Source organism: Aotus nancymaae, unplaced genomic scaffold (assembly GCF_030222135.1).
Source record: "Aotus nancymaae isolate 86718 unplaced genomic scaffold, 86718_ANA_hifiasm-v0.15.2.pri h1tg000049l, whole genome shotgun sequence".
Lineage (NCBI taxonomy): Eukaryota > Metazoa > Chordata > Mammalia > Primates > Aotidae > Aotus > Aotus nancymaae.
In genome coordinates this window covers 30,192,848-30,209,682 of record NW_026988463.1, presented here as the reverse complement: position 1 = coordinate 30,209,682, position 16,835 = coordinate 30,192,848, and the positions used below count along the sequence as shown (strand labels likewise).

The window sequence follows — 16,835 nt, the reverse complement described above, 5'->3', positions numbered from 1 at the left end:
TCTTCAGTCCCTTCTAGAACAGTTTGACTAGATTTCTACAAAAATAAGTTCACAGGGCATCATTTAGCTGTTCCACTTCTGTCTTTCCATGCCCCTGGTATCTTCAGACCTGAAACTGATTCAGAGACCATGAGTCCCCGAAACCAACCAGGCGCACACATGTGCATTGAGTAGGCCTGAGAATCTCAACATTCCCCTCATCCTCCTGCCCAAATGCCCATGAGTGTGCATAGGGCGCCTGCCACTTCCTTGCCCCTCCAATACCTAAATCTGCAGCTGCAAATTCTGAACCCAGGTCCAGGGGTTCTCTAGGATGTGTGAGAGCAGCCTTCCTGAGGAGCTGTTTCCTCTAGTTTTCTGCTCTTCACAGCAACCCTCAAGAATTGCAGAGCCAGGTTGATTCCACCTGGAGTCTGGAGGTGAAGGCTGGTCTCCACCTGGGATCCACAAGACAGGGCCAGACTTTGGACCAAGGATATATAGAAAATCCAGGGGACATTTTCTGCATTGTGAGAGATCAACATGGACTTTGTAAAGCCCTCCTTTTGGAGTGAGGCCCTCAGAGTTTTCAAGATCTTGCCCAGTGAGCTACAGCAGTTCTGTGAGGGGTTCCTTTTATAAACAATCTGGTGGCAGAATCTGTAAGTGTAAAGCAGCACCTTAGCAGAGGGAGGGCAGGGCCACAACTATCCAGATCCGTGAGTGAAGCTACACCTACCTGTGTGCTGTGTTACTGGAGTAGGGTCATCTTGTCCTCTCTTGTACCCAAGAGGTAGCTGATCAGGTCTAGGTAATAACATATCTGGATCCAGGAACTGGGACCCTACCATGACAACTCAGTTTTCTACTCTGGTTCCACAAAGACAACTTGAGTCTTGCCTGCCTAAATTACCATTGGGTTTTCATCCCAGGGTTACCAGGGACTCTTCACCAGCACCTAGGGATCCTTGAGACACTTGGTTATATCCTGTGCAGACAGGGGTCAGGCTGACAATGGACTAATCTTGCTTCAGTCTCAGAGGAAGAGGAATGAGTTATTCAGGTTTTGTTTCTCCTTTAACATAAGGAATCTCTTTATTTGGTATCCAAATGGGCGTTGCTCCAGTTTTCTAATGTGTGGATGAAGAACAAGGAGGAGGTCTGAAGACTCATACTGATAGGTAAACCAATGCTTCCATTTCATATGGCCATTAGAAAAACAGATGTAGCAGCCATAGTCCCTACTATTCAGGAACTTTCAGTCTAGAGCAGATGGATAATGGTTGAATCCACCATCATGTTAGGAGCAAGAACAGGTGTATAGGGAACTTGGGCTTCATTTGGGACACTGCCTGTATGTTAACATTGTGAGTTGTGATGTCAACACATGAAGGGCTGCCCATGGACAAAAGAGCTGTTATTATAATTATTATTTATATTGCTTTTTTCTTGTTAAGGATAATTGTGTAGCTACTAATATAATTTTCTTAGAAAGCCCTACGTGTTTTGGTTAAATTGCTTGTTATTGCATGTTACGAAATAGGATGAAGCTTAAACAATTGAAACAAGGCAAACCACGGGAGTCAAGTTCTTGTTGGTCAGGCTTAGGAAAGACAGAACTGAAAATAAACCAGCAGGGTAGAGATGAGAAGCCTAGGGCCGACATCCACCCTCATCTGCTCTGCCCAAATCCACCCTCTTCTGAGCCTTGTCCAGGTCTGCCTCTACCCTGGAGCCTCCCCTCATAGAACTGACTAGAGGAGATCAGATTTCTGGGTGGCTGCTGCTGCCATTTCTTCAGAGGTGGTGCTCACAATTTCCCCAAATCCAAAAGCAAGTAAAAGAGAGCAAAGGACTCACTTTAAAAATTGTTTGGAAATTTAATTTTTCTTATTAAAACCAGTACCTCTAGAAACATTCCACCTGGTAACCTCTTTTCCATTTCTGCAGATCCAGTAGTTGCTCCACAAGTTGTAATGAAGTCAATGTAAAGATGTAAAGACAATAATGAGAAATTCTTCTCTTGCTCTGTTCCCAGGCTGGAGTTCAGTGTTGCGATCTTGGCTTACTGCATCCTCTGCCTCCCCGGTTCAGGTGATTCTCCTGCCCCAGCCTCCCGAGAAGCTGGGATTACAGGTATGCCATCACGGCCAGCTAATTTTTGTATTTTTAGTAGAGACAGGGCTTCACAATGTTGACCAGGCTGGTCTTGAACTCCTAACCTCAAGTGATCCACCTGCCTTGGCCCCCCAAATTGCTGGGATTTCAGGCGTGAGCCACCGTGCCTGGCCAAGAAATTCTTCTAAACTAAATTTTACTCCTTTCTGTATCCCTCCCATATGTCTATAATTAGCTTTTATAGTGATAGGGAAACAGAAGAAGAAATAGAAAGGCTGGGCCATCATCTAAATCCTGCTGGGAATTATGGGATACTCAGGACCTGCATCCCAGGGGTTTATATGGTTTAACTCACATCATGTGATGTTCTTAGCACAGTGCATGCTGTGAGCACATAGTACAAGCTCAGTAAACACTGCATTAGTGCATGTATCCATGCTGTTTTCCAAATGCTGTCTTAGATGTTACTGTCTTCTCCAGCCTCTGTAGACTTTAAATGGCTGGCAAAGGATGTGATCTTTCAGGACAGTGGTTGGTGGTTCTCGCTGTGAACAAAAAGTATTTATGTTGTGATTAAAAGTATTGTGTATGAGGGACCTTGTGTGCTGTGTCTGCTTCCTCTAGCTGAGTGCTATTGATAATGGGTCTAGGAGGAGCAATAGCAGCATTGACTGGGGACTTGTTAAAGAAGCCAGTTCATGGAAACTTTCCAAACATGCAGAATCACATTACTTAGAGGGGGCCCAGAATACCAAATGATATGTACGCATATTGAGCCTTGAGAGGCAATGCTTAGCTAAGTGATTCTCAGCCCAGGCTTCTAAGTAGGGTCACCTGGCCAGTTTGAGGAACTATCATCACCTGTATCTTCCCCCACAGATTGCTTTTTATGATTATATTAAGATTATGATTTACTTTTCCCCTCCACTCATATCACAGCAGTGTTTATGGGCCCATCTGTGCATCAGTACTAATAAGAATTTGTCTTATTACAGCTGATGCTAACTTCATTCACCTGGTTCAGGTGCTCTTTGCCAGATTCCTCCACTATAAACTTAATCATTTTTCTCTTTGTCTTTAATGAGTATCTAGGAGGGAGAATTTACCGAGTGATGTGTATAAACCATCACATTTAACCCAGAGACTCCCATTTCTTTTTAGTTTCCCTTTGCTTGTAGCTTTCTTTGCAGAGTGAAGGCTCTTACATTTGTTGACAGGAGATAACAGCTTTTGAGCCTGGAAGTTCTGAAGCAGCTCTTAGTTCTGTAGGTTTCCATTTTATTTCCTCTCATGTCACAAGCATATCCTTATTGCTTCTCTATATTTTCAGAGAAAGAACAAGAATTAACGTACAGTAAATATACCATAGTAAATATATCTATTGTCTATTAACATATAGTAAATATAGCAAATATATCTATTGTCTTGAAATTCTAAGATATATAATAGCACATAGAATAAACATAACAAAAACTTGAAAAAAGGTACCAGACTCAGAAACAAGAGCTTTTAGTTTATATCATTATATGTATTGGCCCTTATAAAGTTCTTTAAAAACACAAAAAATCATCATCCACAAAGAGTTTTATAGTTTTTATACAATTTAAAATATTTTCTAATTCTATTTACACAGAAATATTCTCTTACTTTTAATGTGTATATAGTTACCATTTCTGTGTGTGTGTGCAAAAAATGAAAGCATTATTTGATCAATATTCTGTGGCTGCCTTCTTGTTTTCATTACTCAGTTATGAAATTTTCTCTAAACATTCTGTTAAGGTTGTTTTTGTATATTGGCCTGTATGTCCCTTTGAGATAAATTCTAAATCAGATAAACTGAGGCAAAATACAAGCTTTACTATGTAGCAAACATTTGGAAAATATTTTTATAGAAGAGGAAGAATCCTATAATTTTTCTCATAGATTATTTATTGGGTTTTGTATATGTAAACAACTGTTAGGATGACATCTGCTATACACTGTATGTTCAGAAAGGATTACTACCATTCTAGCTATTATGTTGTAAATTTCATAAAACTCTCAGTTTCACATCATGCCTGAATTCTTTCCTCAGTGTTCTTCCTCTGCTATTCAAAAGTGGCTTCTGGGCCTGAAGCATTAACACTACTGGTGAACTTGTTAGAAATGTAGACACTCAGATAGCTGTGGTGGCTCATGCCTGTAGCTTCAGCTACTTGGGAGGCTGAGACAAGGAGATCATCTGAGCCCAGGAGGTCGAAGCTGCAGTGAATGAAGATTCCATCACTGCACTCCAGTCTGGGTGGCAGAGTGAGACCCGGTGTCAAAATAAAAAATTAAACAACACAGAAATGCAGAAACTCAGGCCAAAACCTAGATCAGAATCTGCATTTGAATAAGATATCCAGTTTATTGTTGTATACAATAAAACTTGGGAAGTATGCCTCTAAGTCACCATGACTTTTCCACCTGAGAATTATACACAACTGATTCTGGATGGTGGAAATATAGCACTCAAAAATGTATATTCCTGTGTTTGAATTTTAAAATGTTGGCAACAATAGTTTATGTCGACCAATTTCTAGACACATTACTAGAATGAAACTTACACATCACCTCAAATAAAAAGGCAAATGTCAAGATCAAACATGAAATTTTCTCTACATCAGATTATAAACAGATTATGAAAACAAACATTCCCAGCCTTTCTAGTGTTTTTGCAAAGTGAAAAAAAAAATTATACAGAAGGTGGCAGTGTTGATTCATTTGAGGGGAACAAGATACCTTTACAGTACCAACTTACATTAAATGCAAAAAATTCTAATGAACATATTGGTTGTACTACAAAATAATGAAGCCAGCTAATTACCATCAGGTTACAACTTAACTTTACAAAAAAGTGAAGGAGCAAAGACCTAAAGCGGAAAAGACATAGTTTTATATTTTACATACGCCTTAGTTTTATATTTTACATTCTGTGTAAATAATATCTATACTAGTTTTGAGGATTTTATGTAACTCTCCACAGAGATTGAGACTACATTAGAAAATATTACTAAATGTGTTAAAAATTATCTTATTGAATAATTCAGGTCACTCTTGTAAATCAGAACCTGGGGACAAATGAAGAACTCTGCTATGGCCACATGGTCAATGTATTGTTTATTTTTATTTCAGGGACTGTTGACATTCAGGGATGTGGCCATAGAATTCTCTGTGGAGGAGTGGGAATACCTGGAACCAGCTCAGAAGAATTTGTATTGGGATGTGATGTTAGAGAACTACAGAAACCTGGTCTCTCTGGGTGAGGATCGCTTGCCTTCAGAGTATCTAATAACTAAAGAGTTTTATTTCTTTTCTTTTTGGAATGTCTCTTGTGCTTTGTATGAATTAGTTTCAGATTCTTCTTTTCAGGATTAAAAAAATGGGGGTTTTGTTGATGTAGAAAAATTTCATAATGTTTGATCTTGACATTTGCCTTTTTATTTGAGGTAATGTGCAAGTTTCACTCTAGTAGAGTCTAGAAATTGGTTGACATAAACTATTGTTGCCAACACTTTAAAATCCAATATTTTAAAATTTTGATTCAGTCAGATTTATAAGAGAACTCAGGATCCCCAAATTTAAAGTGTTTCCCAAATATTCTAAAGAAGCTAGTAGGAAACAGTATTTTGAGAAACACTTTTCTAGAATCTTCTATAATGTCTTCTTTTTTCTACTGAGCACAGTAGAACAAAGAAATTAGAAATGGTTAGAAATTAATCCTGTCCTGTGGGGCCAAAAAAAGTATAAAAACATAAAAAGAACTGTCAGAATCATGTGACTTTTTCTAATAAAACAGGTCTCGCTGTCTCTAAGCCAGACCTGATCACCTTTTTGGAGCAAAGGAAAGAGCCCTGGAATGTGAAGAGTGCGGAGACAGTAGCCATCCAGCCAGGTAGGTGGGAGTGAATGAGTAGATGACATGGGTGAGAGGTCCAGAGGTCAGGGAAGAACCAGACCTTGAAATGTGGATTGGGAAGTTCTCCAATGGAAATGATTTTTGAGAAGCCTGAGTTTATTTCTCTTGCTGTCACAGAGGGACATCTTCTGTCTCATGCTCTGAAATTATCTAATGATTCTTCTTTCCCTTCTGCGATCCACTATCAAATTCACAGTGACAGCCAAAGTGCTTCCCTTGGCCTGTGAGGGCCTGTGTGATCTGACTGCTCTTCCATTGATGTGGGGGCTCTGGGAAAGTCTGTGCATGTTTCTACCTCTACGTGAAACCACTTTTAAAGTTCTGTTTTTGACTCATGTGAGAAGAGTGTGAGGGGAGTGACGGACAGTGGGATTTTTTTCAGAAGTTCCAGGAATTCTGTGAACAGATGTCACATATTTTTGATATATTAATTTTTAATTCTATTGTGGTTTTTGGGGTGATCCTACAGAAATTAAGATGCAGTAATTTTATCAAACCACAAAGCATCTTCCTAAATATAAGAAAATCTAATTTTATGTTTCACTTCAACTTTTCATTTTTCCTAGCCTGAGCTAAGATGAGAAATTTAAACTCTATAGGCACAAATTCCACAAATATAAAATAGTTTAATGTATATTACTCATTATGTAGAATTCTTATCTAACTTTTGTCTATGGGAAGCTTAGAACATTGCCTAGTATATAACAAACCCTAAACTCTTGCCTTGTATCTTAACTATCATTTTATAATTTCGTCTGGTTAAGTGTGAAGCTTACTGAGAATATGTCCTTTAGTTCTTTTATTTTTCTTGACATATGATTCTTTCCACAAGTATAAATGGTATCTATTTAAAGGGTACATCTTGATGATTTGATATGCATATACATTGTGTAATGACTAACACAACAAAGTTAATTACCATATCAGTTATCTCACGTTAGATGCCAATTGTTTTGTGTGTGGTGAGAACTCTTAAGATGTACACTGTTAACAACTCTCAAGTATACTATAGAGCGGAGGTCTGTAGTACTGGTCTGTGGCCTGTTAGGAATCTGGCCACGCAGCAGGAGGTGACCTTTATTGAGCCAGCAAGCATTACTGCCTGAGCTCTGCCTCCTGTCAGATCAGTGGCAGCATTCAATTCTCATAGGAGCGTGAAGCCTATTGTGAACTGTGCATGTAAAAGATTCAGGTTGTGTGTTCTTTATGAGAATCTATCTAATGCCTGATGATTTGAGATAAAAGAATTTCATCCCCAAACCATCCCCCACTCAACCCCCATCCATGGAAAAATTATCTTCCATAAGACTGGTCCCTGCTGCCAAAAAGGTTGGGGACCGCTACTATAGAGTATTGTTAACTATATTTACAAGGCTTTACATTGGATATTCAGAATTTATCTTGTAAATGAAAGTTTGTACTCATTACCATTATGTCCACCTGGTTTATTCATCCATGTTGTCAAAATTGCAGGAGTACCTTCTTCGTTACAGCTGAAAAATATTCTGTATATTGTGAATAATTGGCTATGAACATAGGGGTACAGATATATCTTTGACATACTGATTTTATTTCCTTTGCTTATACAGTTAGAAGTAGGATACTTCTATTTTTAATTTTTTTGAGGTGCCTTCATGCCATTTTTCATAATGACTGGATCAATTTATGTTTCTACTGACAGTGTACAAGGGTTTTCTTTTCTCCACGCTCTGACTCTTATTATTGTTAATATTTCTTGACTCTAACAGCAGTCATTCTAGCAAGTGTGAATATTTACTTCTTGACTCTTTGACAGTATTCTAACAAGTGTGAGGTGATATCTATGGAGGTTTTACTTGCATTTTCCTGATGAATAATGACATTGAGAACATTTCCATAAACCTGTTTGCTACTTCCGTGTCATATTTGGTGAAATTTCTACTTGGGTCCTTTGCAAATTTTTAAGTCGGATTTACTTTTTTTTTTTTTTTTTTGCTATTGAAGTGTGTGAGATTCTTACATATTTGGGATATAAAACTCTGATCAGATATATCTTCTCCCAATCCCTGGGTTGCTTTCTCATGTTCTGTGTTTTCTTTGCTGTGCACACACCTTTTTGTTTGATGTAATGCTACTTGTTTTTATTTTTCCTTTTTTTTACTTGTGATTTTTTGGTGTGATATCCAGAAAAATTATTGCCAAGGCCAGTGTCAAAGAGATTGTTCCTTATGCTTTGTTCTAGAAGTTATACAGTTTCTGGTTTTGCATTTAAGTGTTAATTCTTTTGAGTTAATTTTTGTACATGGTATAAATGTTCAATTTTATCCTTTTGCACATGACTACTTTTTTTCAGCATTATTTGTTGAAGAGACTATACCCTTTGTGTATCTTGGTTCCCTTGTCAAAGTATTAGTTGACTGTATACACCATGGGTTTCTGTCTGGTTTCTGTATTCTATTCCATTGGTCTATGTATCTGTTTTTGTGTCAATACCATACTCTCGATTAGTATAGCTGTGTAATAGTTTGAAATGAAGAAGTGTGATGCCTCTAGCTTTGTTCTTCTTTTTCAATATTGCATTGTCTATTTGGAGTTATTTGTGATTCTGTAGAAGTTTTAGAATTTTTTCTATTTTTGTGAAAAATGCCATTAAAATTTTAATACAGATTGCACTGGATTAGTAAATCACTTTGTGAAGTATGGACATTTTAGCAATATTAGTTTTTCTAATCCATGAAAAAGAAATATATGTGTCTTTTTCAATTACTTTCATCAGTGTTTTATAGATTTTGGCCAGATCTTTCACCTCCTTTGTTAAATGAAGTTATAAAAATTTTTAAATTTTTTATACTATTATAAATAAGATTTTTTGTAACTTTTTTCTCAGATAGTTTATTGTTAGTATATGGAAACGCAACTAATTTTTGTATATTTTTCTGGCCTCAACTTTACTGAATGGATTTATTAGCTCTATATTTTGTTTTGGTTTGGTATAGTCTTTAGGGTTTTCTATATTTTAAAATCACCTCATCTGTAAACAGTGAGCATTTTACTTCTTTATTCCTGATTTGAATGGTTTTTTTGTTTGTTTTTCTTACCTAATTGTTCTGACTTGATTTCTCACTACTCTGTTGAATAGAAGTGTTGCGATTGGGCACCCTTGTCTTGTTTCTTATACTAGAGGAAACTTTCAGCATTTCACTGTTGAGTATTACCTGAATGCTTGTTATGTATATGGCCTTTATGTGTTGAGATGGATATTTTTGTATGTATGTTGTTTGGAGTTTTTATTATGAAAATGTGCTTAATTTTATCATAGGCTTTTAATAGATTTTTTGAGAGGATTATATGATTTTCATATTTTTGTTATTGTATTAAGACAGTCTTGCATCTCAGGGATAAATCCTACTTGATAATGATGTATGATCCTTTTAATGTGTTTTTGAATTTGGTATCTAGTATTTTGTTGAGAATTTTTGCTTGTATCTTTATAAGGAATATTGGCTTGTTCTTTTTTGTAGTGTCTTTATCTGGCTTCATTATGAGGTGTTGGTGGCCTCGTAAAATGAGTTTGAAAGTGTTTTTTTCTTTCAGTTTTTTGGAAGAGTTTGAGAAGCATTGGTATTAATTCTTTAAATGCTTGATACGGTTTACACAGGAAGTCATTTGGTCATGGGCTTTTTTTAAATTGGGAGATTTTTTATTCTGTCTTCTCCTCATTGTTAGTCTTTTTGGTATTTCTATTTCTTTCCAATATGTTGTTCTTTCTAAGAATTGTTTCTTCTAAGTTATCTTTTTTGTCATGTAATTGTTCATAATAGTTTCTTAGTTTTTCTTTTTCTGTGATGTCAGCTGGAATGACTACTTTTTCATTAATAACTTTTTGAGTCCCCTCTCTTTTATTCCCTTAGATAATCTAGGAAAAGTTTTTTCATTTTGTTTTCTTTAAAAGACTCAACTCTTAGTTTTTTGATATTTCTTATTATTTTTCTAGTCTCTGTTTTCTCTCTTATTGCTCTAATCCTTATGATTTCCATAATCATGCCAACATTGGGATTATTTTGTTTTTCTTGATAAAGTTCCTTGAGGATTAGAGTGTTTATTTGAGATATTTGTTTTCCTTATTGTAGACCTTTATCATTTTATACTTCTGTCTTAGAACTGCTTTTGTTACATCTCAGAAGTTTTGGTTTCTTGTGTCTCCAGTTTCATTGGTATCAAGATAATTTTTGATTACCCTTTTGATTTCATGGTTGTTGGAATGTCAACACTGTATTAGTCCATTCTTACATGGTTCTAAAGAAATACCTAAGACTGGATAATTTATAAAGAAAAGAGATTTAATTGGCTCACAGTTCTTCAGGCTGTACAGAAGCATGGCACCAGCATCTGCTTGGCTTCTGGTGAGGGACTCAGGAAGTCTGCAATCATGATAATTGGTAAAGGGTGAACTGGCAGTCACATGACAAGAGCAGGAGCAAGAGAGTGAGTTACCAGGTGCTACACACTTTTAAACAACCAGATCTCATAAGATCTCACTATCAAGGACAGCACCAAAGAATTCTTGAGGGATCTGCCCCCATTATCCAAATACCCCATATTAGGTGCACCTGCAACATTGGGGATTACTTTTTTCAACATGAGTTTTATGGTGGGAGACAAAACATCCACACTGTATCACATGTGTTTGTGAGTTTTTGAGTTTTACTCCTGCTATTAATTTTCTAGTTTTATACCATTGTGATCAAAAACTTGATATAATTTTGATCTTCTTAAATTTAAAAAGACTTGTTTTTTATTTTTGGTTTAACATAATATCTATCCTGGAGAATATTCCGTGTATTCTTGAGAAGAATGTGTATTCTCATATTTGATAAAATATTGTATTTAGTTTATAGTGTTATATAGGTGGACTCTCTTCTTAGTTTTCTGTCTAAATATTCTATGCTTTGTTGTAAGTAGGATGTTGAAGTTTCCTGTTACTGTATCTCAGTTTCTCAACACAGGTATTTAATGTTTTCTTTAGGTGCTCCAGTGTTGGGTGCATACATACTTTTAATTTCTATATCCTCTTAACAAATTAACTTCTTTATCATCATGTAGTGAACTCCTTTGACTCTTGTGACAGATTTTTGCATGGAAGTCTATTTTGTCTTTAATTGTCCCGGCTCTTGGTTGTTATTTGCATGCAATGTGTTTTTACTATTCTTTGAATTAAATTATGTTTGTCCTTAAATCAAAGCGAATCTCTTTTAAGCAGCATACTGTTAATTTAAAAAAATTTATTTAACACTCTGTGTCTATTTTAGTCTGTTTTATTTTCTATAACAAAATACCACAGACTGCCTAATTTATAAACAATGGAAGTTTATTTGGCTCATGATTCCAGGAGCTTGGAAGGCAAAGAAAATGATGCTGTTATCTGGTGAAGTCCTTTTTGCTGCGTAATAACATGGCCAAAGACATGAGGGAGAAGAGAGCCCTTTTATAACAGACTCACTTTTGTGATAACTAACACATTCCCACAAGGACAATAATTAATTCATGAGGGCAGAGTCTTAATGGCCTAACCACTTCTTAAAGATTCCACCTCTTAATTATATCACAATGGCTATTAAATTTTGACCTAAATTTTGGAGGTGACATTCAGTTTATACCAGTATCTGTTTATTGGATAATTTAATCTCTTTATATGTAAAGTAATTATTGATACATAAGGACTTACTATTATAGTTTTGTTGTTTTCTGTTTTATAGTTTCTTTTTTTCTCTTGTTGTCTTCTGTTTTGTTAATTTTTTTTGTTTTGTTGTTGTTTTTATGTTTTGATAACTTTTTCCATTTGTGTATCTACTACAGTTTTTTCCTAGAGGTTATCAGGAGACTTAGATAAAATATATTTGTAAAGGTCTAGTTTGAGATGATAATTTAACATCTATGCATAGAAAAAACTTTACAGTTTTTCTCCCTTTCACACATTTTATTACTATATATGTTATACTTTATAACTTTTTATACTCTGCATTCATTAACAAATTATTGCAGCTATAGTTATTTTAATGCTTTTGTTTTGTGGCTTTTATACTAGAGTTAAAAGTGATTTGTATACCAACATTATGGTATTAGTGTATTCTGAATTTCATTATGTATTTACCATTTCCAATGACATTTATACTTTTAATTTTTTTTTTTGTATTTTTGTTAGCATTTGATATGGTTTTGCTGTGTCCCCACCAAAATCTCATCTTGAATTGTAGCTCCCATAATTCCCACCTGTTGTGAGAGAGACCCAGTGGGAAGTAATTGAATCATGGGGGCAGGTCTTGCCTGTGCTATTCTCCTGATAGTAAGTCTTACAAGATCTAATGGTTTTATAGAGGGCAGTTTCCCTGCACAAGCTCTCTTCTCTTGTCTGCTGCCATCTGAGACATGCCTTTCACTTTCCACTGTGAATGTGAGGCCTCCCCAGACACATGGAACTGTGAGTCCATTAAACCTCTTTCTTTTGTAAATCACCCAGTCTTGGATGTGTCTTTATCAGCAGTGTGAAAACGGACTAATACAGTAAATTGGTACCAGTAGAGTGGGGTGCTGCTGAAAAGATACCTGAAAATATGGAAGTGACTTTGGAACTGGGTAACAGGTAGAAGTTGGAACAGTTTGGAGGGCTCAGAAGAACACAGGAAAATGTGGGAAAATTTGGGGCTTCCTAGAGACTTGTTGAATGGCTTTGACCAAAATGCTGATAATGATATGGATAACAAAATCCAGGCTGAGGTGGTCTCAGATGATGTATTAGTATGTTCTCACACTGCTGATAAAGGCATACCTGAGACTGGGAATTTACAAAAGAAAGAGGTTTAATGGACTTACAGTTCCACATAGCTGAGGAGGCCTCACAATCACAGTGAAAGGCAAAAAGGAGCAAGTCATGTCTTACATGGATGGCAGCAGGCAAAGAGAAAGGGAGCCTGTGCAGAGAAATTCCCATTTATAAAACCATCAGATCTCATGAGACTTATTCACTATCATGAGAATAACACAGGAAAGACCTGCCCCCATGATTCATTTACCTCTGACTAGGTCCCTCCCATAACACTTGGGAATTCAAGATAAAATTTGGGTGGGGACACAGCCAAACCATATCATTCTGCCACTGGCCCCTCCTAAATCTCATGTCCTCACATTTCAAAACCAATCATCCCTTCCCAACAGTCCCCAAAGTCATTTCAGCATTTACTCAAAAGCCCACAGTCCAAAGTCTCATCCTAGACAAGGCAAGTCCCTTCCACCTATGAGCCTGTAAGATCAAAAGCAAGTTGGTTACTTCCTAGATACAATGGGGGTGCAGGCATTGGGTAAATACAGCCATTTCAAGTCGGAGAAATGGGCCAAAACAAAGGGGCTATAAGCCCCATGCAAGTTCGAAATCTAGTGGGGCAGTCAAATCTTAAAGCTCCGAAATGATCTCCTTTGACTCCATGTCTCACATCTAGGTCACACTGATGCAAGAGGTGGGCTCCCATGGCCTTGGGCAACTATGCCTCTGTGGCTTTGCGGGGTAAAGCCCCATCTCCTGGCTGCTTTCACGGGCTGGTGTTGAGTGTCTGCAGCTTTTTCAGGTGCATGGTGCAAACAGTCAGGTGCATGGTGCAAACTGTCAGAATGGTGTGACCCCTCCAGACCATTCTGGGGTCTGGAGGACAGTGGTGGCCCTCTTCTCACAACTCCACTAGGCAGTGCCTCAGTAAGAACTCTGTGTGGGGGCTCCGACCCCACATTTCCCGTCTGCACTGCCCTAGCAGAGGTTCTCTGAGGGCCCTGCTTCTGTAGCAAACTTCTGCCTGGGCATCCAGGCATTTCCATACATCCTCTGAAATGTAGGTATGGGTTCCCAAACCCCAGTTCTTGACTTCTGTACACTTGCAGGCTCAGCACCATATGGAAGCTGCCAAGGCTTGGGGCTTGCATCCTCTGATGCCACAACCTGAGCTCTGTGTTGGCCTTTTTCAGCTACCCTGGAGTGGCTGGGATGCAGGGCACCAGGTCCCTAGGCTGCACACAGCATAGGGACCCTGGGCCTGGCCCAGGAAACCACTTTTTTCTCTTTGGCGTCCAGGCCTATGATGGGAGGGACTGCCATGAAGACCTCTGACATGCCCTGGAGTCATTTTCCCCATTGTCTTGGTGATTAACATTTGGCTCCTTGTTACTTATGGAAATATCTGCAGCTGACTTTAATTTCTCCTCAGAAAATGAGATTTTCTTTTCTGTTACATTGTTAGGCTGTAAATTTTTTGAACTTTGATGCTCTGCTTCCCTTATAAAACTGAATGCCTTTGACAGCACCCAAGTCACCTAGGTTACAGAGCTGCTTTAAGATTCATGGTGAGACTAATGGTAGCAGGCATGCCTTTATGGGCACAGATGTGTGTGCCTTCAGGGAGGTCTCAAGGTTGAGCATAACTGCTCCTGAACTGTGGCTGCATGAAGCTGGAGCCAGGTTACAGTCTACATTCAGATTGTTGTTGTTGGTCCTACATATAGAACCACAGATAGATATTTTTCCCTGAGGATCTCTGTGTGGGAAGGATTTTTTTCCAGACCGTGGCTGAGAGGTGAAGAGGGTGGGTTTTGCCTGATTCATGAGTCACATAGAGGACCAAATTCTGCATGTATGTCACCTAAGGCTTAGGCAGGTATAAATTATCCTTGGTTCTTGGCAGATGGTCCTAGTGGCAGGAAAAAAGCTAAGTGGGTTATAGCTAAGTCTGGAGTGGGATGTGGCAAGTTTTGTTCTGTAGCCAGGACCATGATTAGCAAACCTGCCACTTGGTCAAGGGCAGTGTCTAAGGTTGACCAGCAAGGTAGCATTTTTCAAGAGTAGTGATTCTCTCTTCCATGTCTTCCTTTTGGGCCATGGCTTCATGGACATCTTGTAATTTTGTGTTCATTTCATCAGATTTGATGAGATCTTTTCTAGCAGTGTTCAGTCATGTGACTGGAGAGGGCAGCGAGGCGCTCTTTCGTTTGGCTCTGCTCCCTTGACTGTTACGATTTCTTGGAGCTCAATTTAGCAAGGTTTTCCTCATTGTTTGAAGAACTATCAAAGATCTCTTTCCATTCATGCTTGGTGTATTTTCTTGTTCATGGTTACATCAAGCACTCCATCTGTTATTGTTTTTTTTCTGATTATTCTGTCCTTTAAGAATCATTAGCTCTTTGTGTGTGACACCTACTTCTTATTCTAACAAACTACATCTTTCGAATGCTACTCGTAATCGCTCTCTCTCCTTTTCATCTAGAGCTTTGTGGTGTTCAGATAATGACTTAAGTGCTTTTAGCACTTCAACTTTGCTGGACATGCCTGCTGGGGACTGCACTTGTCTCTTCACCACTGTCATCTTAAGAGACCACTCATGCCCGGAGAGAGGATATTCCAGGTGCTCTAATAGCAGCCTGTGTTGTTCCTTTCTGCTTTCATTTCAGCAATTTCTTCTTCCTTTTTGAGGAGCTGTTGGCTGCATGTATTGACTTCTTTAGTAAGTTCTGTGAACTCCTGTGGAAGTGCAGTGTTGAGCTGTCTCTGCAAGGAATCTCTTTCATGACCAACCTTGTGTAACTTCCCCTCGGTTAGGGCCAGAGTTTCTGGAATCTCTCTCAGTGTATCAAGAAAACAGCCCCTTTCTTCTAGCATGGAGACCATAAACCATTCAAAATATGAATCTGCATCTGGCTGTGAAGGGGAGACAGACCTATGGCTCCCACTTCTTCCCAGGGGGCCTACTGCTTCGCTGATGGCTGGCATCACCTCTCATATCTTGTTTGTCAGTGGGAGCAGGCAAGGAGGTTCTGCGGTGGCTGGTAGGTGAGTGCGAGCTCCAGCTGAGCTGAGGAGCTGATGAAGGCACCCCGTGGCCAGACACTGGCAGACAAAGTATTTGTTTTTATACATATGGCTTATTTCACTTGACATGAGATTCTCCAAGTCCATCCGTGTTGTTTCAAGTGACAGGATTTTTATTCTTTTTTAATGGCTGAATAGTATTTCATTGTATGTATGTACAGCACATTTTCATTATCCATTTATCTGTTGCTGTACACTTGAATTGGTTTTATATCTTGGCTGGTATAAATAGTGCTGCAATACACATGGGAATGCAGATATCTTTCTCACACTCTGATTTCCTTTCTTTGGAGGATATATTCCAATAGTGGAATTGCTGGATTATATGGTACTTGTATGTTTAATTTTTTGAGGAATCTTCATACCATTTTCTATAATGGCTATACTAATATACAATTCCATCAACGGTGTTTATGTCTTCCCTTTTCTTCACCTCCTCATCAATACTTTTTTGTTATTATGCTTTGTCTTTTTTATTATACCCATTGTAACTGGAGCAAGGGGCGTCCCATTGGGCTTGGATTTCCGTTTCCTGTGTGATTAATGATTTCGAGTATCTTTTTATGTACTTATTGGCCATTTATATTTCTTCTTTTGAGAATGTCTAGTAAGGTCTTCCATATATTTTTACATTGGGTTATATGTAAAGCTTCTTACATGATTTAGCTATTAACACCTTGTCATATATACATAGTTTGTGAATATTTTCTCACATTGTCTAGGTTGCCTTTTCACTCCGTTAGTATTTTCATTTTGTTAATTAACTTCTTTTAGTTTGATATAATTATATATATATATTATTGTTGTTGTTGTTGTTATCTCTGCTTTTGAAGTATTTTTATTTTTAAGAGATAGGGCCTTACTGTGTCACCCAGGCTAGAGTGAAGTGGCATGATCATAGCTCACTGCAGCCTT

At 37.9% G+C, this 16,835-nt stretch overlaps 1 protein-coding gene across 1 annotated transcript in view; it reads left to right on the top strand.

Annotated features, from left to right (window-relative positions):
- The first annotated feature begins 2,019 nt into the window (after window positions 1-2,019).
- The window catches only part of LOC105734011 (zinc finger protein 267-like), a 36,890-nt gene continuing 22,074 nt past the window's right edge, over window positions 2,020-16,835 (top strand). Inside the window, 3 exon segments of the mRNA XM_021670092.2 lie at window positions 2,020-2,115; window positions 5,254-5,380; window positions 5,918-6,013. Coding sequence (XP_021525767.2) covers window positions 5,347-5,380; window positions 5,918-6,013 — 130 coding nt within the window. The 5' untranslated portion in view covers window positions 2,020-2,115; window positions 5,254-5,346.